Source organism: Oryza glaberrima, chromosome 3 (genome assembly GCF_000147395.1).
Source record: "Oryza glaberrima chromosome 3, OglaRS2, whole genome shotgun sequence".
NCBI lineage: Eukaryota > Viridiplantae > Streptophyta > Magnoliopsida > Poales > Poaceae > Oryza > Oryza glaberrima.
In genome coordinates this window covers 15,061,044-15,086,638 of record NC_068328.1, presented here as the reverse complement: position 1 = coordinate 15,086,638, position 25,595 = coordinate 15,061,044, and the positions used below count along the sequence as shown (strand labels likewise).

Genomic DNA, 25,595 nt, shown 5'->3' with positions numbered 1-25,595 from the left:
AGATAGATAGATAAGGGGGTAAGGATTTATTGCTTCGTAGGTGATTTTTTTTCTTTGGCAGATATATAGGGCGTAGATTTTTTTTTATGTAACTATGTACGTGCCAGGATATAGGCTGATGGAGGATAGGAGAGGGAGGTGGAAAAAACAATTCTAATAGTAATTACAATAGTTGGTCTTATTAAAGTGCCACATGGTGGTTAAGAAATGTTTGTAGGACTCCCACATGATGGCTTAGTAGCATTTGTAGGAAGTTTTATGGACTTTTAGTATATATAATAGAAGACATATAGATAGATAGATAGATAAAACAGTCAATATGGATTTAAATTACTTATTTAATTGTCAAGAATATAAAGAATTAAACTGGTCATAAAAACGACATATATTTTTCAAAAGTTAATACATGCCGATACACGCATGCATGTAGCCCTCCATGAGGAAGCCATTGTGGTCATGCTCCCGCCGCTGGCTTCGATGGTGAGGGCAGAGCTCTTGACGAATTCCATAGGGTCAGACTCCCCTCGGTACTTCGAGAGTTTAGGGGGGAGGGGGGGCGAAAATCGGGCGGGTACGGCTCTTGCTGCAGCTGCCAAGCCAACGGGGAGTCACTGTTCGGCGCGGCTACGGCCGTGTTCCACACGCCATAAAGCCCCCGGCCGCTGTGGTTTCGCCGCGCTCGCTGGGACCTCCCTTGGCGGCGCTGGTTGATGCGCCTTGAAGAAAAGCGAGTGCACCCTTTCAGCTCCTCCAGCTGGGCCTGCAAGGCCGCGACTGGCGAGCCGCCCTCGCTCCGGAGCATGACTATAGCCCCTCGAAGGTCCTCCAACTACGCGGCGATTGCTGCCGCATGCGCACTAGTGCCCTCCAGCTCCGCGCGCCGGTCCTCACGGTGATCTTCGTGGGCGTCTCTATGGGCATCCTCGCGGGTGTCCTCTCGGGCGTCTTCTTCGCCCGCGTCTCGACGATCCTCGTGCTCCACATCGTCGTCACCGGTGGTGCCGCCGCCACCACCGGTGGCGCTGTCATCGCCCCCGAAGTGATGTGGAGCCCACAGCACCCTTCGCGGCCGCCTTCCTCTTCAATGCTTTCCTCGGCGGCATCTCTCTCTCTCTCTCGGCTTTTTCTTTGTTCCGCTCCCCACGGACGGCGCCAATGTTGGAACAAAACCAACGAGGGTTTATGTAATTCTTCTATTCCCCCCTTCTAAGGGAACATTTGCATATTTATACTCATTAACTTACAAAGAAAGTTACAATGATATCCCTAGTTATCTAGCTTTACTTAGGTGGCTCACAAGTGGGCCACGTTAAGAGCTATTGGTAAAATCAAGGGAGACACGGGTGTGGATTGCGCCCATTAAGGCGACAGTATGGCGTGCCCCCGTTGCCGGCTATTATCCGAGTAATAGCATGCTACGGGTAATAGCCGGCTCCGGCTCCTGTCTCGCCAACTGAGCCATGACGTCAGAGGTTGTTAGCGAGCGAGCAGTGTGCTTTAAATGGCGCCCCATGTTTTGCCGGGGCTCCGCACTAGGCTTCGGCTCCGGAGCCCCGGAGGGGGCTCTAGAACCCTGGAGCCGAGAGCTCTTTCCCCAGCAAAGGAGGGAAGCCCGTACCATCTCTCCAGAGCCATCTATCCCCCCCTCCTCTCACCAGAGCTGGCTTGCTTGTTGCCTGAGGGGCAACTCGGCCTTCGGAGGACCGCTACGGAGGCTCTTCCTCCGAGTAACCCAGGAATGGGCATGAGGGTTGGAGCCCTTCCCCCAACACTATCCAACCTGCGCAGGTTGCCGAGAGATTCAGAGACGCGAACCTGACCTGCGCGCAGGCTAAAGAATGTTCATGAGCCGTTACAGATGAGGGTGTCATCTGTAATGGTTGAAGTTCCTGAGCCGTTACAGATGAGTGCCATATGTAGCGGTCGCTTAGCCGTTACAGACGACATGCCACATCACATCTGTAACTGTTGTGTTGTAACGGATGCCCAAATTGTTAAAGATGACATTCTTTAGCCGTTATATATTGTGCTAGATCGTGCTAGTGATATATTGTCGCCTCGCCCTCCTCAAGTAAGTCACAGAACCAGTAGCTCTCACTCTTAGCCCTATCCAACCAACCATATTCATCAGTGAGCTCCCCGGCCCGTCCATCATTGAACTCTAATCGTTTAGCAACATTTGATCAACCGCTGAATCCGAGACACGATCGATGGCTGCGATCGTTGCTTTTCTCACCGTCCTGATCTGCCTTCTCCTCGCCGACGGCGCCGCTCTTGTGACCAAGCGCACGGACGACAAGTCCGAAATCTGGGGCTACGTGTCCGTTCGGCCAAGTAAGTAATTAAGAACAACATTTGTGCGTACGCATATTTTGTATTAATTTTCCTGTATGATCACTGATTTCACTGACGACATGCTTGTTGCTTGTCACCACGGCGGACGTTGCAGGGGCACATATTTTCTGGTGGCATTACACCAGCCCCCACAGGGTGTCGTCGCCGACGAGGCCGTGGCCAACGATCCTCTTGCTGCAGGGTAGCCAGCTGGTACGTACGTCGTCCCTGCATATATATGCATGACAGTTGACATCTTTAATTATTTTATTTATGTCGTTTTCGTCATATATATGCTTGTCGATCGGTCGGTCACACGTGCAGGGAGGGTCTTCTGTTGGCAACGGCAACTTCGCTGAGATCGGGCCGCTGGACGAGGAGTTGAAGCCACGCAACTCGACGTGGCTCCACAAGGCCGATCTACTGTTCGTGGTGAGAGACACAGCAAATTAACTGATCATGTCCCTCTCTGTTCGTCCTCTGAATATATATCGAATGTAGGGGTGAAAACGGTCACGGAAATTGGCGCCGTTTCCGTTTAAGGGGTACCGTTTCCAACCGTATTATTTTTGACTAATTTTAAATTTTTTTTTCTAATTTCTTTCCGTATCGTATTAATGTCGATACTGAGTAGTTTAAATGGTAAATATGGTCAATTATCAGCCAATCGAGCATCGTTTCCAAAGATATGCTACCGATTATGACCGTTTCCGATCGTTTTCACCCCTAGATTCGAATGTGATCGATCGATCGAGCTGATGGATGGATCTTTGACAACAATGGCGCATGCAGGACCACCCGGTGGGTGTGGGCTACAGCTACGCCGACGACCGGAGCGGGCTCGCGACAACAGACGTGCAGGCAGCCGCCGACGCCACTGAGCTTGACAAGGCCCTGGCCAGCAGGATTCTTCCCGACCTCAAGAGCAGCCCGCTGTTCATCGTGGGGCGAGCGTACGGTGGCAAGCTCGCCGCCATGATCGGCGCCTCGCTTGCCAAGGCCATCCGCGCCGGCGACATCAACCTCACTCTCGGAGGTAATTAATTCCGTAATTATGAAATAGATCCCCCAACAAACTAACATATGCAACAACTCTACTTTTGTGTGTTCGTTAACTACATCTTCTTCTACGGACAGGCGTTGTGATCGGGAATGGCTGGATCTCGCTGGCTGATTTCTCGGTAAGCATGAACACCAGACCATCGTCTTCTTGAGGCCCTTAACAAAATAAATTATAATCGGCAGTAGTTCCCATCAGATCGGTACTTCCCATGGACCAAAAACAAAAAAACGTTTTAACATATGGACAAGTTGATGACTACAATTTATAAATAAAATTTTCTAATTGATTTAACTTTTAATATTTTTGAATACAGAACATTTGAATTAAACTGTTCACTAGTTTGGACCATGGTTCATAATTAAGATGTCATCGGATGGAATGTCCACCTATGTTACTATACGTCATGACCTCTAAGAGTGGATGACGTCAGCTTGTTAGAGGATAGCGATGGCACGGCAAAATTCAGTACATATATGCATGGTTAAAAAATTAAGGCTAAGAGGCTCTCGTTATGGCCCAACCTTAGTTGGTCAGTAAATATGGATTGGATTATTTGTTCACAATTATAGATGTATTGGTGTATAAAAATATAGATGTGGGTTCAGTACATATATGCTTACAAATTTACCACACTATTTTCCACATGTGCTCAGAACACTGTAAAATAAATAATCTTTTAATTATGCCTACAACTCATGCCCAACATGTGCTCTAGAACATTGTACAAATTTACAAGGCTATTTTCCGCATATGTTAAAGAACATTGTAAAGAAATAGTTTTCTAATTAAGATGCTCTAATTGTCATCGAACACTTGTATTCGTGGCCCACGGGTAAATTAACTAAACTTTTTGTGTCCTAAAAGAAAACCACTGTAAGAAAGAATTCCTAGAGAGATCAAAATAATGGAAATGTTATTAGCGAGTCCGGCATGGCTGGCATGAAAAGGAACGGGGATCATCTGGTAGCTCATTACAGGGGCGGACGTGCCCATTAGGCGGCATGGGGCGGCCGGCCCAGCTACGGCCCGCGCCGCCCCACGCCCCCACCCCCCATACCACTACTTCGCCTTCTCGCTACCGCATCGTTGCGCCGACGCTTCGTCTCCGCGAGGACCGCGACTCCGCACGCCGTCTCGCACTCTCGCTCGTTACCGCCGTCCCGCACTGCCGCACCGGCCACCGGTGCACGCGACGGTGACGCCTAGCCACCGCCCGGCGCCTAGTGACGGCCAACGACTGGCCCGATGCCGCTCGCAGCCGGCGCTCAGCAACTCGCTTCTCCTCGTCTCCTCCTCGCCTCCAGCCTCCTCCTGCTCTGTGCCAACGCAACGCCGTCGCTGTCAGCCCGTCACCGTCGTCGCCTTACGTTTGGTCCGGCCGTCCCGCTCCCTGGCCTGGCCGGTAGTCCGCAGCACAGGCACAGCAGCAGCTAGCAGGCTGCAGGCTAGCGCCTAGACGCCTGGCGCCAACGAGTCAGCGACCTCAGGGGTAAGCCGGTAGGGGCAGCAGTACCAGTTGGACCATTTTAATCAAATCATCCTCTTCCTTGGACCATTTTATTGTAGTCAAGTAACAAGCAAATTTGTTTGTTCCTCTTGCAAATGATCTGTTCTTGCTGTCTAGATCAGTTAATCATCTGTTTAGGTTAATGGAAATAGTAGGTACTCCTAGCTAACACTGTTCTACTGTGAAAATGGAAGGCATGCGCAGTTACTTGCATATTATTTACTTGTCCTACTGCATCTTTTGGTGCATGATGAATTATATATGATGCAAATATTATTTCTTTGTTATAAAATGGTTTTATTTGCCTCAAATATATTTTTATGCGATTACGGTATAAATACGGTATTTTATTTTATCTAGGTGTCTTTATAAAGCGAACATTTTCGCCCCATCTTATTTTTAATCCTGTGTCCGTCACTGGCTCATTTGGCATACCAGTGAATATTACTAGGGCAAAAAACTTCCCAGCGTATGCCAGTAGTGTAGTAATCTAGCATGTGAAGTGCCAAATCCAGAAAAAGAAATAGAAATGCTTAAGATTAACAATCCCGCTTATAATAAAATAAGTCCTGCATTCGTACTCCTTTTGGTTATATTTACTTTGGACTAGTCTCCGAATGCTAGTCCTGGGGAACTGATCATTTTCTTAGTGGCAAACAGTAAGAGACGGTTGTACATTTGTCAAATGTTCATGAATGTAATCTTTTAGACTTTTACTGGAAGGGATACTGCGATAAGTTACTTTAAGTTTAGCTTAGTGATCAGAGTACCAATCAGGGTAACTGCGAGAGTTATGCAAAAGTGTTGTGCTCTGTCACAGCTGATCATATTCATAAGTAGTCTTCATAACACCAAACAGAGCAATAAGCATTGTTAGTTATTATAGTGAACAAGATGTCATGACAACACATAACAACTAACTTTATAGGTTCATATGGTTTGGCAATTCAGTTCTTGATGCATAGAGAAATTGGTGTATGCTCTACTTTCACTTTCACCTTCACTTTCACAACAATGAAAAATAAATTGGGCCTGTAAGTAGTCGCTTTCATACTTTCAACTTCACTTTCACTATAGCTTTGGGTTTGGCAATTCGCTTTCACTTTATAGAGTAGTCGTGCTCTGCTCTATTCAGATATGTCTTTTTACATAGCATTTCCTCTTCCTTAGTTCCTTATAAGTAAACAATTCCAGATCATGTAAATTAAACATGCAAGATTCAGAACGTGGAACCATAAACTTCTGATCGATCAGAAAACAAACATAATACCGTAGCTAATGGAACTACATTGTGTGAAAAATCCGCTCAAGTACCTGGGCACGATCAATCTTCCTCCAACAAGTAAGTTAATTACCGCAACTGCTCTGTCGACTTTTGCAGCTCACCTACGCGCGGATGTTGTCCGATGTGTCGTGGCTGGACGGCAACGCCGTCGACGACGTCAACAAGTAAGTTAATTACCGCTAGCTAATTAATCTCTCGAAATACATTGGCTCCTGGCTGGCTCTGAGTAAACCGAGCATTTGGATATCTCTAATCACATGCATGCTCCTTCACCTTGATCTCAGGATGGCAGGGAAGGTGAAGGAGCAAACCGCGGCGGGGCAGTTCGCCACCTCGCTGCAGACATTCACGGACCTTCTGTACCTGATCGACTCCAAGAGTGATAGCGTCGTAAGTGTACTACAACCATTATTTAACTTATTAATTAAACGCTTTTATTTCTAGTATCCACATCTCCCTTTGCTGTCGTGCGCATTACAGTAATACAAGCAATGGAAGTGGCAATGAATTACCGCAATGCAAACTATAGGGCATGTTATTTTCTCCGACAAAAGTTAGATGAAGATTAAGATTTTCGTGGCACGCCTTTTCAAACTGCTAAACGGTGCGTTTAATGCGAAAACTTTCTATATAAAAGTTGCTATAAAATATCATATCAATCTACTTTTCAAGTTTGTAATAATTAAAACTCAATCAATCATACGTTAATACCATCTCGTTTTGCGTAAAAAAAACTTTATCTTTATCTTGAGAAGAAAAGAACACCACCGCAGTAGTGTGAGTTTATATTTGTACAGGGATAGATGTTGCAGAGATTCTGCTTGCAACTGGAGTAGCTAGCACCAACAGTTCAACTACATGACTGGCACCGGCATGGGCATGATGCTAATAACGGGCGACAACACACCGAAAGCTCGCTCGTCGCCATTGACGATGTATCTCGGCAGGGACATCTCAACGATCATGAACGGCGTCATCAAGCGGAAGCTCAAGATAATCCCCAAGGACATGTCAAAATCGTATTCATTCTGCTCGCTGCTGTAATTCAATTCCAACATAACTTTGTGCATATTCTGAACTTCAGGTGGCAACAGTGGTCGCTTGATGTCTACGAGGCGATGAAAAACGATTTCATGAGGCCAGCCATCAACGTGGTAAGGGAACAGATATCTCTAATGAAATGTATATGAGTTCTTCAATTCACTGGTGCTAGGCTAATTTAATTCTGCTGTTTTAGGTGGATGAACTGTTATCTCTCGGTGTCAACGTCACATTGTATAATGGACAGGTGAGTAATAATTACACTATTTCGTAGCTCTATGTACACTTACGACTGTGCAGTAAATTTTTGTGTTGTTTTAGGAATTAAAATTTGAATTATTGTAAAAAAAATATTCAGTTAGATTTGTCCGGAATAAAAAAAAAACAATGCCACTAGTGGCAATGAACAGCCCTAAGCCCCTAACTAGCATGGCTCAGCTCAATTGATTAATTCTAAGTGATTATTTTCGTACAATTTCTCTTACAATTTGCTGTCTGAAGCTCGACGTCCTGTGCTCATCAACTGGAACACAAGAGTGGCTGAAAAGGCTTAAGTAAGGGTTTGTCCTCTGCCCATTTTTACAAACTCAAGCTTTTTCTGCCAGAAGAATTCTCACTTTAAGCTGCATTTCAGATGGGATGGGCTGAACAACTTCTTTGGCCCGGAAACCACTGCATTTCTGCCTCCCCTACTATATTCCCAATGGCTTCGTGAAGGCACACAAAAATATATATATTGATCTGATGCGACTTGTACAAATTAAGCTAATGCGTCTAACCGTGTGTTTTTGGAATTTGTAGGTGCCGGTTGACCAACCCTGCACTACATTGCGCATGATGTTAGGAAACGATAAGCGAACAAACGATAAAAAACAATAGATCAATCATAGAAGACACGAGATTTAACGTGGAAAACCCTCCCAAAACAGAAGAGAAAAAAACCACGGGCGCCAGCTAGCAAAATATCTTCACTATATCTGAGGTGAGATTACATCGCCGCACGGCGGCTTGCAAGAGATATATATATGGTGGAACCCTAAAAGGGATGACGATCCTCCGCTACGGCAGAAGCTGACCTTTATTAAGTGCAAATGAATTTAGATCACAACTCAACATATAATAGGCACTATCATGCAATCCCCAGACGTTTGATTATTCACAAAAAGTAGAAGTACAGCCAAGCGTGATATCTTGGCTTCTAGTATCTGAAATAAGAACTTCAACTCGTGTGTGATGAACAGTAGTAGTAGTATTAGTGTTGACTTGGATGTAACTGAATTTGGCTTGCTTTTTTATTTTTTAAATTCACTATGAATTCGGTTTGTTCTGCGCTATATATTCTTGTGGTCTTGGCAAGGGCGATAATCTCGGAGGTTTGCATTGCTTTTCTCCCCGTTGGGCGCTCGAGCTATAGCCATGCATCCGGCTCCCTGATGGTGATGATCCCTGCAGCTTCTCCAGCAGCTGGTGCTTAATTAATTGTTGCCGGATATGGTGGTGAATCGATCGGCGGATCGGAGGTTGGCGCCACGGCGATCGACGATGCCAAAACCTTTGTTCAGATCTAGATCTAATCAGCACAATATCGTCAAGAGGACGAGGAAAGAAACGAATTAAGAAGTTGTGTGCATGATTCGTACCTCTCTTGCTGAACCTGATCAGTGCCTCAGTGGCGATTGTTGCACACGAATCCTACTAGCACTCACTCACTTTACTCTCATGCACATGCACCACTACTCGTGGTTGCACGTACGTAGACTACTTGTAGTTGCTATGCGACAATATGGTCTATGGTCTATCAGTCTCTGTGGATGCCATGTTTATGCATCTGCATCCACATGTGTGTTGCTTTTGTTATTTGCTTTTTCCCTATTGGAATGAACACTATTGCTTTCTAGAAAGCAGTGATGATTACTTTCTATCTTGCAAAACCACTCACATTGAATCTGTGATTTGGACGTAACCCGCCAGCGAGCCGGCTGCTCCTATATATATGTGTGCGCTCTCACAACCTCTCCTGCACCCACAGATCAGGCTCATTCTCATAGTCATTTTGTACTTGCTCATTTTTGTAACTAGAGATAGAGAAAGCAAGGTATAAGAGCTAGCTAGCGTAATACTAGCTCATTAGCAGCATCTCCTTTGTTGTTGTTCTAGTAGCTCCATTCCGTATTTGTTCTTCTTAGTTTCAACTAGACTATACTTCTTCGTTCCCACAAAAAAATCAACCTAGTATTAAAGGTAATATTTTCCAATATAACGAATCTGGACAGGCTGTCCATATTCGTTGTACTAGGAAATGTCACCTTAATACTAGGCTGGTTTTCTTTGGTCGGAGGGAGGAAGACAGTATAGTTATACTAGGAAATGTCATTTTCAATACTAGGTTGGTTTATGTGGGATGGAGAGAGCAGAGTCCAGACTACCATGGCTAACTAGCAGCTGTGTTGAATCCTCGTCGTCCTCCTCCTAATCCCAATGCTGCATGCGGCCTCGTCTGCATGAACGGTGTACGACGTGTTGGAGAAAAAAGCCCTGATCCCCCGGGCGTGAAGTCTTTCGTGCTTCACCCATGACGGCCACATGGAGGGGTTAGCCTCCCCGGTGAGTGTAACATCGTTGTTACCGTACGTCGCCGGTAAGAAATACAGGATCCATTTCGACAGCGTCGTCTTCATCGGGCCTCGTCAAGCCTGCAGGGTCCATCAGCGAGCTGAACGGCGCTAGGGGCCAGGTAACGTCGACATTGAAGGCGATCTTCCATGTCGATCGACGTACCGCTCCGGCAACAATCTCACGTTCAAGTTCGGCGACAACACTACTGCCTCTTAATTTTCCCGTCAGCGACTTCACCAACAGCCCCGCCTGCAACTGAGCTCGTCGTCTCACGTCCATGCAGCATGCCCAGATGGCCTCCTGATGATATACTCCCTCCGTTTCAAAATGTTTAACACCGTTGACTTTTTAGTACGTGTTTGATCATTCGTCTTATTTAAAAAATTTAAGTAATTATTTATTCTTTTCATATCATTTGATTTATTATTAAACATACTTTCATGTACACATATAGTTTTACATATTTTATAAATTTTTTTAATAAGACAAACGGTCAAACATGTGTTAAAAAGTCAACGGTGTCAAACATTTTGAAATGGAGGGAGTATGTACTACGGCATCCAACTCGTGTCTGCGTCATGTACGTGCTAGCTTATACTCCATCCGTCCCATAAAAAGTCAACTTCTAGAGATGAACTTGGATAAGCATTTATCCAGATTCACACTTAGAAGTTATCTTATTTTTGGACGGAGGGTATATATATATCTGCGTTTATTTTATAGATCCACTGATGTGTTAAGTAGTAAGATGATGTATGTGTGCTAATAATTAATATATATGACTTTGTCCGTCGTCTTAAAATGATTTGGTTTTTTGTGTGCATTAAGTAATTAACCTCCGTGCTTGGATAATTAAGGCAGCGCAGTTCATGTACCATATCCTAGCCTGCCTATCGGATCGATACTCCTTTCTACTATATATATGACTCGACTATATTTTTTAGGATATTATATTCTATTATCTAAATATATACTTCCTCCGTTTCAAAATGTTTGACACCGTTGACTTTCTAGCACACGTTTGACCGTTCGTCTTATTCAAAAAATTTTGTGAAATATGTAAAACTATATGTGTACATGAAAATATATTTAACAATGAATCAAATGATATGAAAAGAATAAATAATTATTTAAATTTTTTCAATAAGACGAATGGTCAAACACGTACTAAAAAGTCAACGGTGTCAAATATTTTGAAACAGATGGAGTATATATACTCTCTCCTTCCCTAAATATTTGATGCCGTTGACTTTTTTAAACATGTTTGACCGTTCATCTTATTCAAAAACTTTTGTGAAATGTGTAAAACTATATGTATACATAAAAGTATATTTAACAATAAATCAAATGATAGGAAAAGAATTAATAATTACTTAAATTTTTTGAATAAGACGAATGATCAAACATTTTTAAAAAAATCATTGGTGTCAAACATTTTGGGATGGAGGGAGTATATGACTCGAGCTGATCAAACGAAAATTTAGATTTAGATAAAGTTTTTGATGCAACGTTAAGACTGCTGTCATTTAACGGCAAGCTTATTAGAATCTTTTTTATTTATTATATAAAATATTAAAGATAGAAGTTTAACTTTTCCCAAGTTTAACAGGACAGTGTTGATTAATTTTAAGTCATGCCTTCCCCGAAAAAAAAAATTAAGTCATGCCTTTGACAAGAAAACCAAACACACATAGAGGAAGAAGTAAAAGGGAGAGATGGATCAAGCTAGTAAATTGGTTAGGATGGCAATTTTGCCCATGGGTCCGGGTATCCGCGGATACCTGACCCAATGGGCACAAATGTGGGTGTGATTTTTTACCTGTGGGCACGCCCGCCCGAAACCTGTAGACATTGTGGGTAATAGCCGGGTTTCATTTTTTGCCTGTGGGTAACCCATTCCCGACCCGATACATATGTATTATCTAATTTCGACTTATCTCTTAATTCTTATACCCCTTTCTCTTGGTTCATTTGTGATACTAACTAATAATAAGTTGTGATGTAATTCAAATTATTGTTGATAACTGATAATTTGGTAATTGTTGATTTTATTTCTCTTTGTTAAATTATATATCTTTCGAGTTATTATTCATGTGAGATCCATTGGGTACCCGCCAGGTATAGAGTTTTGCCCGCTAACCCTAGTGGGTAGGGTTTGGGCGGGCGACAACGGGCATGGGTTCGGGCATGGTTTTGCTCTACCCATGCCCGACCCGACCCATTGCCATCCCTAAAATTGGTTTATCTCCTCGCATGCATAGAATCAGGCCGGGGCCTCCCCCGATATCTATCGCCGTATATTGGCACTGGCCATAGTGACGAGCTAGCACTACTACGGAACCAGTCATCCATAAAGGGCCGAGACCCTCATATGTGTCGGAAAAGTTGTCAATGATTATTGGTCAGTGATGTGAAATCCACATTCACATTCACTTACATTTCACATACACATATATACATTTTACATTCACATATTGAACCGACATTATTATCACATTTCACATTCAAATTCACCAATTTATTACCTTTTCTCATTACCAAAACGTTGAAGCATCTTCTAGTGACAACCATGCATATTAACCGCGACCTGTGAAATAAGTATGCAAAATGCGAAAGAAGTTATAAATATATTACTTACTAATATAAATGTTGACAAGCGTACATAGATAAAATAAACATAATCAAATAGTAATTGTTTTCCAACATTAAAAGTGACTTAATCATATTTTTCATACAAATATGATTAACTGATCTACGATAAATCATCTAGTACGGTAGGTGCCCTTCAAAGATATAATTTCTTGTAGGATAAAGTCAGCCAATTCTTCTCTAATATTGGCGAAGTTGTGCTCTGGAATGTTGAAAAGAAACATTATGAAAGAGAGGCGTCAAGTTAATACATATCTTACTGTCACGCCCTGATAAATCCATCCCGAATTAAAAATCACTTTTTAAAAGGAATAATAGAAATTTATTAAAAGTCTAAAAAAAATCTCAAACACTAAAATAAATCCAAGAAAAATTCGAATTGGGCTTGGAGTATTTTCTTAAATTCTCCATGCTCTAAATTGGTCTCACAATTTTCACTTGAATTTTCATAGCACAATAAAAATAATTTAAATGCAAAAAGACCAAATTCATAGTGAATTAAAATGAAAAATCTAAAAATAATTCTCTCCTTCTCTTTGGGCCATTTTCGGCCCAAAGTCCTCCTCTCCCTCAGCCCGTGGGCGAAGTCTGCTCTTTCTCCTCCCTCCTCATCCTCTCTCCCCCGGCCCATCCTTTTCATCAAGCCGGCCCACCCTCCTTCCCTCTCCCCCTTGGGCCGCCTCGGCCCAGGTCCTCACCTCCTCGCTTGGGCGTGGCCCAGCCGGCCAGGGAGGAGGCGTCGTCGTCTTCCTCCAGCCGCCGCCTGTTCATCTCTCCCTGCCGAACTCAAGCGCCGCCGGCATGCCGATCTCAATAGAATACCAAAAATCGGTTCCTCTCCTTCTCCTCATCAATTCCCCCGCGTTTTCCCCTCTTAATTTGGCCTTGAATCGTCGAATTTAATCTCCGGTGAACCGCCGCCATTGATGGCCGACGCCCCCACCGTCTCCGGCGTCGTTCTCCTTCCCCGGCGCCGTTCCTCCTCCCCAAGCTGCTATAAAAGAGAGTCCCGACCCCCTCCTCTCTTCCTAGCCGCCGCGCCGCCTTCTTCTCGCACCGCGGCCGTCGCGCAACTCCGGCGGCCCTCGCCGGTGGTCGGGACCTCCTCGGAGCCCGGCGTCGCCACCATCCGCTTTGCAACAACCTCCTCTTCCCCGGCCTCGCCTCCATTTCTCCTGGAGACCGTCGGAAACTTGACCTTGCTGGTGAGCAGCGGTGACATCGCCATCATCCTCGTCCTCCGGCAACCCTCCCTACTCGCCGGAGCACTGCCTCGCTGCGCCGTCGCTGCTGTCCGCTGCACCTCGGCGTCTTCGTCCTCGGTCGCGTCTCCTCACTGCCCGAGGACCCCAGGAACACCCACCCAGGTTTACGATTCCAACAAAATCCGACCGGATTTCATGAAATTTCGACGTTTCGACGAGGCTCGAAAATAGAAACCGTATGATATTTCGAGAAGTTTCATCCAAATTCAAATTTGAATTGATAAAAAAATAAAAAAATAAAATAAAATCTTATAAATACTATGATATTCATAGTACCTATTGGGATATAAATTTTTTTAAAAAAATATGTATTGTGTGTATTTACTAAAACTTACATCAGGAAAGAAAAGAATAAAGAATTAAAAAAAGGAAAACAAATCACTTATCGAAATTTCGCCAAAACCGACCGGTTTTGATAACTTGTCGGCAAACTCAGAGAATTTGTATTCAAATTTTGGTTTATAAAATTTGTTCGGAATTTACCGGTTTTCCACCGAATTTCACGAAATTCTGAATTCCACCAGCGCCCGAAACGGAAGGGCATGTCGAAATCGTAAACCCTGCACCCACCCCAACACCATCGCCTTCCTCCGGTCGTCGTTCCCGCCATGACGAAGAGCTGCCCATCATCATCATCTTCGAGTCCGCAGCGCCAAGCCCGTCGTCCTCCGCCTCTTTGCCAAGCCTGAAGATCGTCGAAGCCATCCCCTCGTCGTCGGCCCGTTCGTCATCCTCCTCCATTCGTCGTCATCGCACCAAGGTCGTCAACGCCTCAACGGTCACTGCCGTTGTTCCCTCGCCGCGCCGTGCCCGTGGTGAGAACCCTCCCCTTGCTGCCCTCTCCTCGTCTTCCCCGTGGCCGCCACATGGTTCCCCATATGTGCAGCCCGAGTTGTATTCCTGTGAGGCCCGCTTGTCAGCCTCTTATTTCAGTTGACACGTAGGGTCTCCCTTCATCCTTCCCATGGATAGTCTCTTTGGACCCGGTCCATGGTGAACTAGCCGTCTGACTCGTGGGTCCCGGTTGCCAGTTGCTCGATCCTTTCTCTCTCGAGCGATATTACATTAATTTAACGATACAATAATAATTAAACAACTTGGAAATATCCATTTTAATTGCAACTAAAATTTGGATGGTCATTTCTCGGCCATACGAGCTCTTAATTGACGCTTTTATATTGTTTAATTTCTGATATAACTTAAAGAACCTGTGTTTGTTGTTTTTATGTGTTGTTATTGTTTCTTTTTTAGAGTTGTAGCCCTGTTTTGTTGTTCGTGTAGTTGCCGTCGTTTCTGAAGTTCCCGAAGTGCATATCAAGTCATCAGAAGACCTTCTCTTCGAGCAAGGCAAATCATACCATATTCCTTGAACATATTGTATTCCATTATTGCAAAAACTACGTTGTTTCACTTCTATATGCACCGCTTTTATAAATTACATGGCACTCACTATTGCTTATTTAATAGTTAATATTTCTATTATTCTCGTTATATAGCCATGTTGTTGAATTGCTACCCATGCTCTTGTCAGCCTTAGTAAAATGATAAAATGACTAGTATGGCACTGTATATGATGGATTTACTAGTTGCTTTAGGTTGGGCTTATATATACTTAGATCCAACATAGAACCTCTTTTTATAAATTAGACCGTGGGTGACAACTAAAATATGCAAGAATGATGATTAGGTGGTTGGTTGAGCCTGGACATATGGGAATCTCATTCAAACTCTCTAAACATGTTTTTGGTGGGGCGCGACATGCATGGTTTTGTTAGAAGCACCTTAGCCACTATAAGGACTGGTCTTCGGGCCTCTGTTGTAAAGTATAACAGTGCAACCACAAGTCTAATGGGTAAGGCCTGACTAGATCATCTCAAAACAAAGGCCATCGATATGATAGGTCTGGGGCCAGGGGAGGCCGACTTTGACCTGGCGCATGAGGGGGCTGGTCTCGTCCCGAGGGATCCGGCAACCTTTACCTTGTCGGGGACCGGAGGGCGGCGAAACCTTAGCGGGTCTTTCTATTTTGGGTTAAGCTAGGTGGATGGTCTTGTCACGATCTTGACTTTTTGGTACCTTTTCGGTATCGCGATGCATGGCTAACATGAAGTCAAGTATTGTGTCTTGTGGGTAAACATGTACACCTCTGATCAAAGTAAAACTATTCGAATAGCCGCGCCCTCAGTTATGGGCAAGCCTAGCAATGTATCCAAGTTAATTTTTTTCTTCTAAGTGAAGGATGGAATTCATGGAACTTTGGACATGTGATTAACCTGGGTTTAAGACTGGTATGCGTGGGTTCGCAACCGTGATAATATTGCTTAGAAATAGGACCGAGTTGAAACTATGCTTTAAAAACATTAAAATATTGCAACTTTGGCTTTACGCAAAAATAAACCCTATTATGCCAACTCTTTGTTCCCCTTTGCATTATAATTCATTTCCCGACATGGCTTGCTGAGTACCGTGGTTATAACCATTCTTGCTCAATCTTTCCCCCCCTCTAATCAAATAAGTTGTTTGAAGAAGAAGTCATAGGTGGAGTCCTGGCTTATACCCCAGTTGAGCGCCTGTGATGATGGAGCCGTAGGCCCGCTAGTCCGTTGGTGTTATTCTTTTGTTGCTAGGCCTAATGTGCCGTTGTAATAATGTAAATACTATCATGTTAATTAATAAATATCTGTCTTTTGTATCAAGTTTGTTGTGGTGTACCCCCGGCTTTTCCTGGAACAGGGATTAATACACTAGCATTCGGGAAAGGTATTTTCCGGGCATGACACATACGCAAACCTATTTTTAGGTGAAATACTAATTGCCGGATTTATAAACCCATGAACCTCACGATCCAAGGAGGTCACTTTTGTAGTGAGAACCTTCATGCGATGACATACATGAAATCCGCAGGTTTCGCTGGATTGTTGCTTGCATTTGTAGCTATCATGGTGAGCCGCTAGAACAAAATTCGGCAACCTCGGCACCTGCGTCCACTCATGCGACAGCGTCGGTATCAGGGAATACTGGCGCTACCTCGGGGGCCACTGGCTCGTTCTCGGGGTCTGCGCAACAGAAGGAGCAGCAGGCACTGATGCTCCAGTCCAGGGGGAGCACATGGCACCGGCGACCCCACAAAGCATGTCATTTGCGTCTCCGACCACGACTGCGCATGATGAGGCGTGAAGTTCGACAGCGGTCAACTAGGCGACAGCTGAAGCAGGCAGTCGATCAGAGTCGACGCAAGTGATAGCTGCATCGATTAGACTCAGAACACGTCTCCAAAGTAGGATTAGAAAAGAAAAGGTATACATTGATGTTATGTTAAATGGATTAATTTTACATCTTCTGGTGAACCATGGAGTTTAGAAGAGGCAGTAAATGATAAACATTGGAAGGAGGCCATGGATGCAGAATACATGGCGCTAATGGAGAACAAAACCTGGCATTTGGTTCCTCCTCAAAAAAGAAGGAATGTCATAGATTGTAAATGGGTGTACAAAATGAAAAGAAAGGCAAACGGCGGCGGCCTAGACAGGTATAAAGCTCGACTGGTTACAAAGGGCTTCAAACAAAGGTATGAAATTGATTATGAAGACACTTTCAATCCAATTGTTAAAGTTGCCACAATCAGGATAGTTTTGTCTCTTGCTGTTTCTAAAGGTTGGAGTCTTAGACAGCTAGATGTTAAAAATGTTTTCCTTCATGGAGTTTTAGAAGAGGAAGTTTACATGAATCAACCACCAGGATATGAAAAGAAAAGTTTGTATAATTATGTCTGTAAACTGGATAAAGATCTTTATGGGCTGAAACATGCACCTCGAGCTTGGTATTCTAGGTTGAGTGCTAAATAATTGATCTAGGATCTATGTCCTCGAAGGCAGACACGTCACTGATCTTTTATAAGAAAGGACATGTTTCTATATTCCTTTTGATATATGTTGACGATATTATTGTAACTAATTCTACACCAGATGCAACTTCAGCACTCTTGCAGGAACTAAGTAAGGATTTTGCATTGAAAGATCTTGGTGACCTACATTACTTCTTGGATATTGAGGTTCACAAGGTAAGAAATGGCATTCTGTTGAGTCAAGAGAAGTATGCATCAGATCTGCTACGGTGAGTTGGTATGCATGAATGTAAACCGGATAGTACTCCTCTATCAACTTCAGAAAAACTTTCAGTAAATGAAGGAACATTACTTGGGCCTCGGATTCAACTCAATATAGGAGTGTAGTTGATGCTTTACAATACTTAACACTGACCAGACCATATACTCTTTTTCAATAAATAAGGTATGTCAATTTTTACATGCTCCAACTTCAACTACTGGGCAGTTGTTAAGAGGATATTAAGATATTTTAAGTATACGGTTAATATGGGCCTAAGGTTTAGTAGAGCATCTTCTTTACTTGTCAATGGTTTTTCAGATGTAGATTGGGCAGGGTCTCCAGATGATAGAAGATCCATATGAGGTTTTGTTGTATTCTTGGGACCTAATCTAGTGTCATGGAATGCCAAAAAAAACAAGCAATAGTATCAAGGTCAAGCACTGAAGCTGAATATAAAGCGTTAGCCAATGCAACGGCAGAAATCATGTGGATATAGACGCTGCTATAGGAATTGGGAGTGGAGTCACCTCGAGCAGCTAAATTATGGTGTGTTAATCTTGGAGCTAAGTATCTTTCTGCTAATCCAATCTTTCATTCCTGTACAAAACATATAGAAGTTGATTTTCATTTTGTGAGAGAAAGGGTAGCTAGAAAGTTACTTGAGATTGCATATATATCTACTTAAAGATCAAGTTGCAGATGGCTTTACAAAGGCTATACCTGTGAGGCAATTAGAGATGTTCAAGAACAATCTTAATCTAGAAAGAGTTAAGATTGAGGAGTGTTAGATAGACTATAATTCTCTTATCATCTCATGTATGGAGATATGCACGGATGGTTGTTGGTTCGGATAGACAGAAGATAGGAATCTAATCCCTTGTAATCAGGATCCCGAACCAACATCACCTCATGCATATATATTTGTAAGCAGGCTCGCATCTGAGTTTTATAATGATCAGTAGCATAATCCAATCTATAGCCAGTTAGATAAATCCCTATGTATTTAACAAATAAATAAACATAAAGTAGCCTCCAAATTTGTTACTTCCTACTTTTTCATATTATAAGTCATTTGGTAAAAATCAAACTACTCTAAGTTTGACCAAGTTTATAGATAAATATAACAATATTTACAACAGCAAAGTAGTTTTATTAAATTTATAATTGAATATATTTTCATAATATATTTATCTTGGGTTGAAAATGTTACTGCTTTTTACTACAAACTTTATTAAACTTGAAGCAATTTGACTTTGACCAAATAAAAATGAACTTATAATCTGAAACAGAGGAGTATCATGCCTGTAGTTTCTTGACTTGATTCAAAGATTGTACAAAAAAAAAAGATGAGTAAAACGACAACGATACATGTTGATTCATGTTTGCACGTACAAAGAGAGTTAATTCAGAACTACTCAAATGTAAACCGTCACACAATGATGATACTAAACTATTAGGAGATCTGCAAATTCTGTAGACCCTTCTTACAACATGCTGATATTGATGTATATAACAGCAACATCTTCTAGACAATTGTACTATTCGGACCACAAAGTTAAAGTTGGACATACCCACCCCAAGTTCATTTGTGTGGTAGGATATAATTCAAAATACTCAGAATGTAAATTGGGTACTAAAACTGAACTTATCTTGCAGCCGCAACTTGTGGAGATGCCTGTTGACCAGCCATGCACTGCACTCAGCATTATCAGCAGCATAATACGGTCACCAGTTGAGTAAGCAAACAGCACAGCAGATGAGAAGTGTAGTTTACACAATTACCTGCTCTAGGAAAAGGAAAAGATATAGTTGCATGAATACAGCTTGGTGTTTTTTTTTTTTTGTCAAAAGAATGTTTTTCTTTTTTTTTTACTAATGTGGTTGTAACCACACCAAGGATACCACTGAGTTTGGAAGAAATGGTCTGTGATAATTAGACATTTCTGCTATACATACTGAGCGAAAAACTTGACTCGTGCCTGGTCTGGCTAAGCTTCAATTAATGGCAGTTGAATTGAATATTGAGCTTGTTTAGTTTGGAGCCAGTTTTTGCCCAGCCAAAATTTTGGTAGTTCCTCAGCTCTACCTCAGTTGTATCTGAACTCGACAAGTTTTGGTTTTGTATAGACAGAACTGAGGCAGAACTTTGACTAAAGCCTGAACTTGGTTTATCATCTACGGAAGCAAGCAAGAGCTGAAGCGTCCTCAAGAACCTGAAATCCAGTGTCCTCATCTGACAGCCAAACCACGCATACATACATCCTGCAGCTGTGAAGCACCATACATGTCATCTGCACTGGACCCCTGCGCGATTTCAGGCGCGTGCTCTTCACTCTGCCCATACCCGCTCTGAACTGAAGAACACATGCCTTTGCCGAGAGCTGAATGTGATGCTGCTGAACCTGAATATATGAATCGTGCGCCGCAGAACAAGGCCAGCTGCATGCACGGACAAAGCCACCCCTGCACTGCACCCAGCACCGTCAAGTGGTGTTGCGTGTGTTTCAGCTCAAGCTCGGACTCGGAGACTTCGTCATGGAGCCCCTGCTGTTCTTGTCCATTGTTTTACCTATATATGCTCTTGCTGCAAGTTACCAAATAGTATATGAGATTATCCTACTGACAAGTTTGTAGTTGTTTCTGCGTTTTTTATTCTTCCCGGCTATACTATAGCTTATGTTCCGTGGTCATCCATGGATACAAGAGGCTACAGTTTTATATGAACAAAAACTAGGACAATCACAAGTGCTGAGTTGTTCCTATGATCCTATCAGAGTATCCATGCAGTTTGGATGGTTCTAACAACCGTTACGAACATTTCAAAAAATAGAAAACGTTACGAACACATTCCTATGCACATGAGGTTGTATATTGTTGAAGGAATTGATTTGTTGTGTAACTAACATAGCGTGAGGTCGTGTAAAAAAAAAGACATAGTGTGAGGTCAGGGATTTATATAAAAAAAAGAAACGAGGTTTGGAGGGAGAGACATCCATCCAAACAATTTTTAAAAAGAAATTATAAGCGTATTGGGGATTGTACACGGGATCTCAGGATAAACCACACATCATGTGCTTGTCACTAGTATGTGTGTGTGGTGTATGTATACGTCTGTTTTGTAATAGTATGAAAATAATAATATGTGGGGTTATTTTTTCCCCTCAAATTAATGGGTTAGCCGACTAATTACGAAATGACACGTGTCAAGTTACAAACATTGTTCAGTTGTTGCGTAAATTGTTCTAGATAGGATGCCTGTTTATACCATTTCATGCACCGCCGCGAGTTCGCGCTCTTTCTGTTGTATCTGAAGATGGACACACACGCTCTTCCTCTGCTCTGCATCCTCTGCCTCACCACCCTTCTTCAGCTCGACGGCGGCGCTGCCATCTCCGGCGGCACCAACGACGGCTCCGAGCGCTGGGGATACGTCCAAGTCCGGCCAAGTACGCAACGCAACACCCGCGACGCTCTACCCTACCCTACCCTATCCTCTGCTGCTGTGACTCGACTGACTCTTATCATCTTCCTCCACGCGCCACCGCCGCCGTCGCAGAGGCGCACCTGTTCTGGTGGTACTACAGGAGCCCGCAGCGTGTGTCGTCGCCGGCGAAGCCATGGCCGACCATCCTCTGGCTTCAGGGCGGCCCGGTACACACTTCTCTTCACCTGAATTCTAATCATGTTTGAGCTCAAGAACGCTAATTAATCGATGCATGTCGTCGTCGTCGTCGTCGGAGCAGGGTGCGTCGGGCGTCGGGCTCGGCAACTTCCTGGAGGTCGGCCCGCTGGACGGCGACCTGAAGCCCCGCGGCTCGACGTGGCTGCATAAGGCCGACCTCATCTTCGTGGTCAGGAACACCACGACGAACTCGTCGTCGTCGCCATGCTCTCTCTCGATCTCCAACCTCTCTGCTTAATTATCATGGCTGAAGTGAAGCCCTACGCTCTGCAGGACAACCCGGTGGGGACAGGCTACAGCTACGTGGAGGACGACGCGCTGCTCGTCACGACGGACGGCGAGGCGGCGGCGGACCTGGCGGCGCTGCTCAGGGCGCTCGCCGCCAAGGAGGTACCCAGCCTGCAGAGCAGCCCGCTGTTCGTCGTCGCCGAGTCCTACGGCGGCAAGTACGCCGCCACGCTCGGCGTCTCCCTCGCCAGGGCCATCCGCGCCGGCGGCCTCAAGCTCACGCTCGGCGGCGTGGCGCTCGGCGACAGCTGGATCTCGCCGGAGGATTTCGCGGTCAGTGTCACTCCCTCGCTCTCTCGCCACTGATCCATTCATGATCGATCTCTCACTCGTCGACAACCATGGCGATCGATGCAGCTGTCGTACGGGCCGCTTCTGCAGCAGGTGTCGAGGCTGGACAGCAATGGCGCCGACAGCGCGAGCAAGTTAGCTTCTGTTCTCGTCTCGACCAAACATGCATTCCCTGCATCGCCATGGCTGCATGACAAGAGCTTCACTTCACTTGACTGACTTCTCTTAAACCCATCTCCAATTGTTGTTCATCGATCCATCAGGAAAGCACAGGTGGTGAAGCAGCGCATCGCATCGGGGCAGTGGAAGCTGGCGCAGTACGCGCTGAGCAGCATGCTCACCTCGATCGTCGCCAGCAGCGGCCACGTGGTAAAATAATCTTGAAATCTTCTTCTTCTACCTCGTAATCTGTCCATGAATTTGTTCGTCCTCGATGGTTGTGGTCTGCTTCTAGGACGTGTACAACTTCCTGCTCGACACCGGGATGGACCCGGTCGCCGCCGGCGCTGCTCCGGCGAGGAGCTTCCCGCCGGCGTACTCGGCGTACCTGGACAGCAAGCTGTCCGTCGGAGACTCCATTCGAAGCGTCATGAATGGAGCCATCAAGGAGAAGCTCAAGATCATCCCTAAAGACGTTGTGTGAGTGAGCTTCTTCACTGTTTTTACCACCCCTGATTTTGTTTTTGCCGGACAGAAATTAAACCATGTCTGAAACTTTGGTGATCACTGATCAGAACTCAGAAACCATGAGGTAAAATTCAGTGATCATTGATTAGAACTCGAAGCTGTCATACATGATATGATAGGAATCAGCTCACTGCCTGAAAAACTGCAAATTCGTGAATATGTCCTTTCTCTGAGATAGTCTAAATTCTTCACATCAGAATGTGTCTGGTGGATACGAACAAGATGTTCAGAAAATATACCTTTCATCAGTAGTTCATAGCGTTGCCTGTTCTTGATGATGTGCAGATGGGAGGAGCAGTCCTACACGGTCTACAATGCGCTGATCAATGACTTCATGAAGCCGAGAATTCAGGAGGTGAACCGAACTAGAACCAGATCGCAAATGATGCGTTTCTGGGATTAATTCTTCCTTCGTAAAACTGAAACTTCTTCTGAGATTGCCGGTATCATGATAATTATGCATTGTCATCTCCTGCAGGTCGATGAGCTCCTGTCGTATGGCGTCAATGTGACGGTGTACAATGGACAGGTTAGCTATACAAAACATTATTTTCCATGTGCAACTATTGTTAGTATACTGCACTCGAAACTAGTTCCATAACATTATCAATGAACTTCCATAATGTTACTTAGAATCATACAAGGAAGAGTTAAACATAAAAATAAAGTGTAACAAAAGAGTATAAAAGGGAGTAACTTCTGAACTCACAGACGTTGGACTTAGGACTTGTATTATCCTCTTTGAGTCCGTCCAAAATATGCTGATATTATAGTGAGGCTGTTCCTGAATCACTTTCAAGTTTGAGCAAAGGAAGGAAGCTGCACATGGTTTGCTGCTTCGGTTCAACTTTCTAGTGTCGATGAGCTGCTTCTCCTCGTCCGTTTCTTCGGCCTCGTTTGGAATCTAGCCATGGCGTGACATCTTCTTCAGGCCATGACAAGGCCTGGATATAGGCGTCTGCTTTCTGATACCATACCATACTTTTATTTTTCTTTATTTTCTCCTCTCTGTTTTTTTGTGAAATGTAATCCATGCGTTAGACTTGCATGGGAGATTGGCTCTTCTGCTGCTTCGTCATGCCGTGAACAACCAGAAGATAATGCTTAGTACTAGACAAATAATAATAATAATAATAATAATAATAATAATAATAATAATAATAATAATAATAATAATAATAATAATTGTTTGGTTAAACAAAGGTAGCAACAATGATAAGTATCAGTAGAACAATGTGTTTAGGGATGATATTGACAAAATGTTTTCAGTGGATTAATTGGTCATGAGTCCTGACTTGCAAAATTATAATTATTATAGGAAAATATAAATTTGATTAGAACAATGCATTGTTACCACTTGTGGCTCGGAATCACCCCAAGCTGTTATTTCAAGTACTAAATTCAGTATAATTTTCTTCTGTCTGAAGCTCGATGTGATCTGCTCAACGGTTGGTGCAGAAGCATGGGTTCAGAAGCTCAAGTAAGAGTTTTGGTTTCCATTGACCCTTTTGCCAGTTTTTCTCCAAGAAATATAGAAATATGTCTAAGCTCCTCACTTGATCATTTCTTTCAGATGGGATGGGCTGAAGAACTTCTTGGGCTTGCCAAGGCAGCCTCTACATTGTGGCTCTAGTGAAGTCACAAAGGGCTTTGTCAGATCCTACAAAAACCTGCATTTCTACTGGATCCTTGGAGCTGGCCATTTTGTAAGCATTCTTTTGAAAAAAAAAGTTATTAGACCTTTTATGTTTTGTGTGCTAATTGAAAACTGCACCAATCTGGACTGTAAAATATGAGTGTACACATTTTTTATCCAGGTACCTGTTGATCAACCCTGCATTGCTCTTGACATGATTGGTAGCATAACGCAATCTTCAGTTCAGTCTCATCCATAGAAGTGGGTCAATACAAAGGATGGAAAGGAAAGAAACTAAACCTAGTTTGCTTTTCATAAGCATATACGAAGGTCTGTTACGTAGAAGCCAATTGCATTGACAGTATTAGCTGGGCATTTTTCTTTGTTATTATAACATTCTGAGTTTACATCATAAATCAAAGAATATGATTATGTCTACTTCTTTATCTGTTACTGAGAAAAATGAATTTATTCTTCAAGATACAGTGTAAAAGACACACTCCTGTGTTAGAGACAAAATCCTACTGATAGACAAGGACAGTATTCAATTTGTTTGCCAAGGCCAAGGCCACGTTCACTCCTGAAGTCTTGTACCATATTAATTGAAGACAGAGAAATATCCACTATCAAGTACTCCATAGTGTATGGTAGGTCTAGATTATAATGATGAAAATTGATTGCGCATAACTACCAAAGCTATATAAGAAGTACAATTGTACATTTAGAAATAAATGCAAGATTGATATAATAATTTTACATTCTACTTTAATAAATTAGCCTTCAACAAATTATGCATAAAATTTGGCTAGTTTGGTGTAATCCTCAATTCCTCGTTCATCCAAACAAACAAAAAATAGTGGGAGAAACAGTAATGAGCCAAAACCATACTAAAAGCTGATATTGAGGACATCATATCGATGGCAGCATGTTACTACCTCGGTCCCAAAAATAAATTTTTTTTGGATGGGGGTAGTACTGTTTTTAAATAGGAGAAATCTCTTATGCAATTCAACTCGTCTTGTGCATACTTGTGTGTAACCGAGTGTCTTCTATCATATGAAGGGATTTCCTTTGGCACTGACCTTCAGCAAAAGATGACGAGTTTTAAATTCAATGATAGATAATAATTGCATCAAATGATATTA

The 25,595-nt window shown here is 43.4% G+C and overlaps 1 protein-coding gene and 1 pseudogene across 1 annotated transcript; both read left to right on the top strand.

The window, feature by feature from the left end:
- Positions 1-2,079: 2,079 nt before the first annotated feature.
- On the top strand, positions 2,080-9,023 carry LOC127766266 (serine carboxypeptidase-like 51; annotated as a pseudogene).
- Positions 9,024-21,137: 12,114 nt separating this feature from the next.
- Positions 21,138-25,014, top strand: LOC127767876 (serine carboxypeptidase-like 51). Its single transcript, XM_052293348.1, has 12 exons — positions 21,138-21,312; positions 21,423-21,517; positions 21,610-21,717; positions 21,822-22,109; positions 22,194-22,261; positions 22,391-22,496; positions 22,582-22,766; positions 23,100-23,169; positions 23,293-23,343; positions 24,242-24,294; positions 24,388-24,520; positions 24,632-25,014. Exons 1-12 carry the CDS (start codon positions 21,138-21,140, stop codon positions 24,707-24,709), a joined length of 1,410 nt encoding a protein of 469 aa, XP_052149308.1. The 3' UTR covers positions 24,710-25,014.
- Positions 25,015-25,595: the final 581 nt, after the last annotated feature.

Coding starts and splice junctions, on each gene's coding strand:
- LOC127767876 (XM_052293348.1), top strand. CDS start 21,138: ATGCACCGCCGCGAGTTCGCGCTCTTTCTGTTGTATCTGAAGATGGAC. Junction 21,518..21,609: donor TCTGGCTTCAGGGCGGCCCG/GTACACACTTCT, acceptor TCGTCGGAGCAG/GGTGCGTCGGGCGTCGGGCT. Junction 22,110..22,193: donor TCTCGCCGGAGGATTTCGCG/GTCAGTGTCACT, acceptor CGATCGATGCAG/CTGTCGTACGGGCCGCTTCT.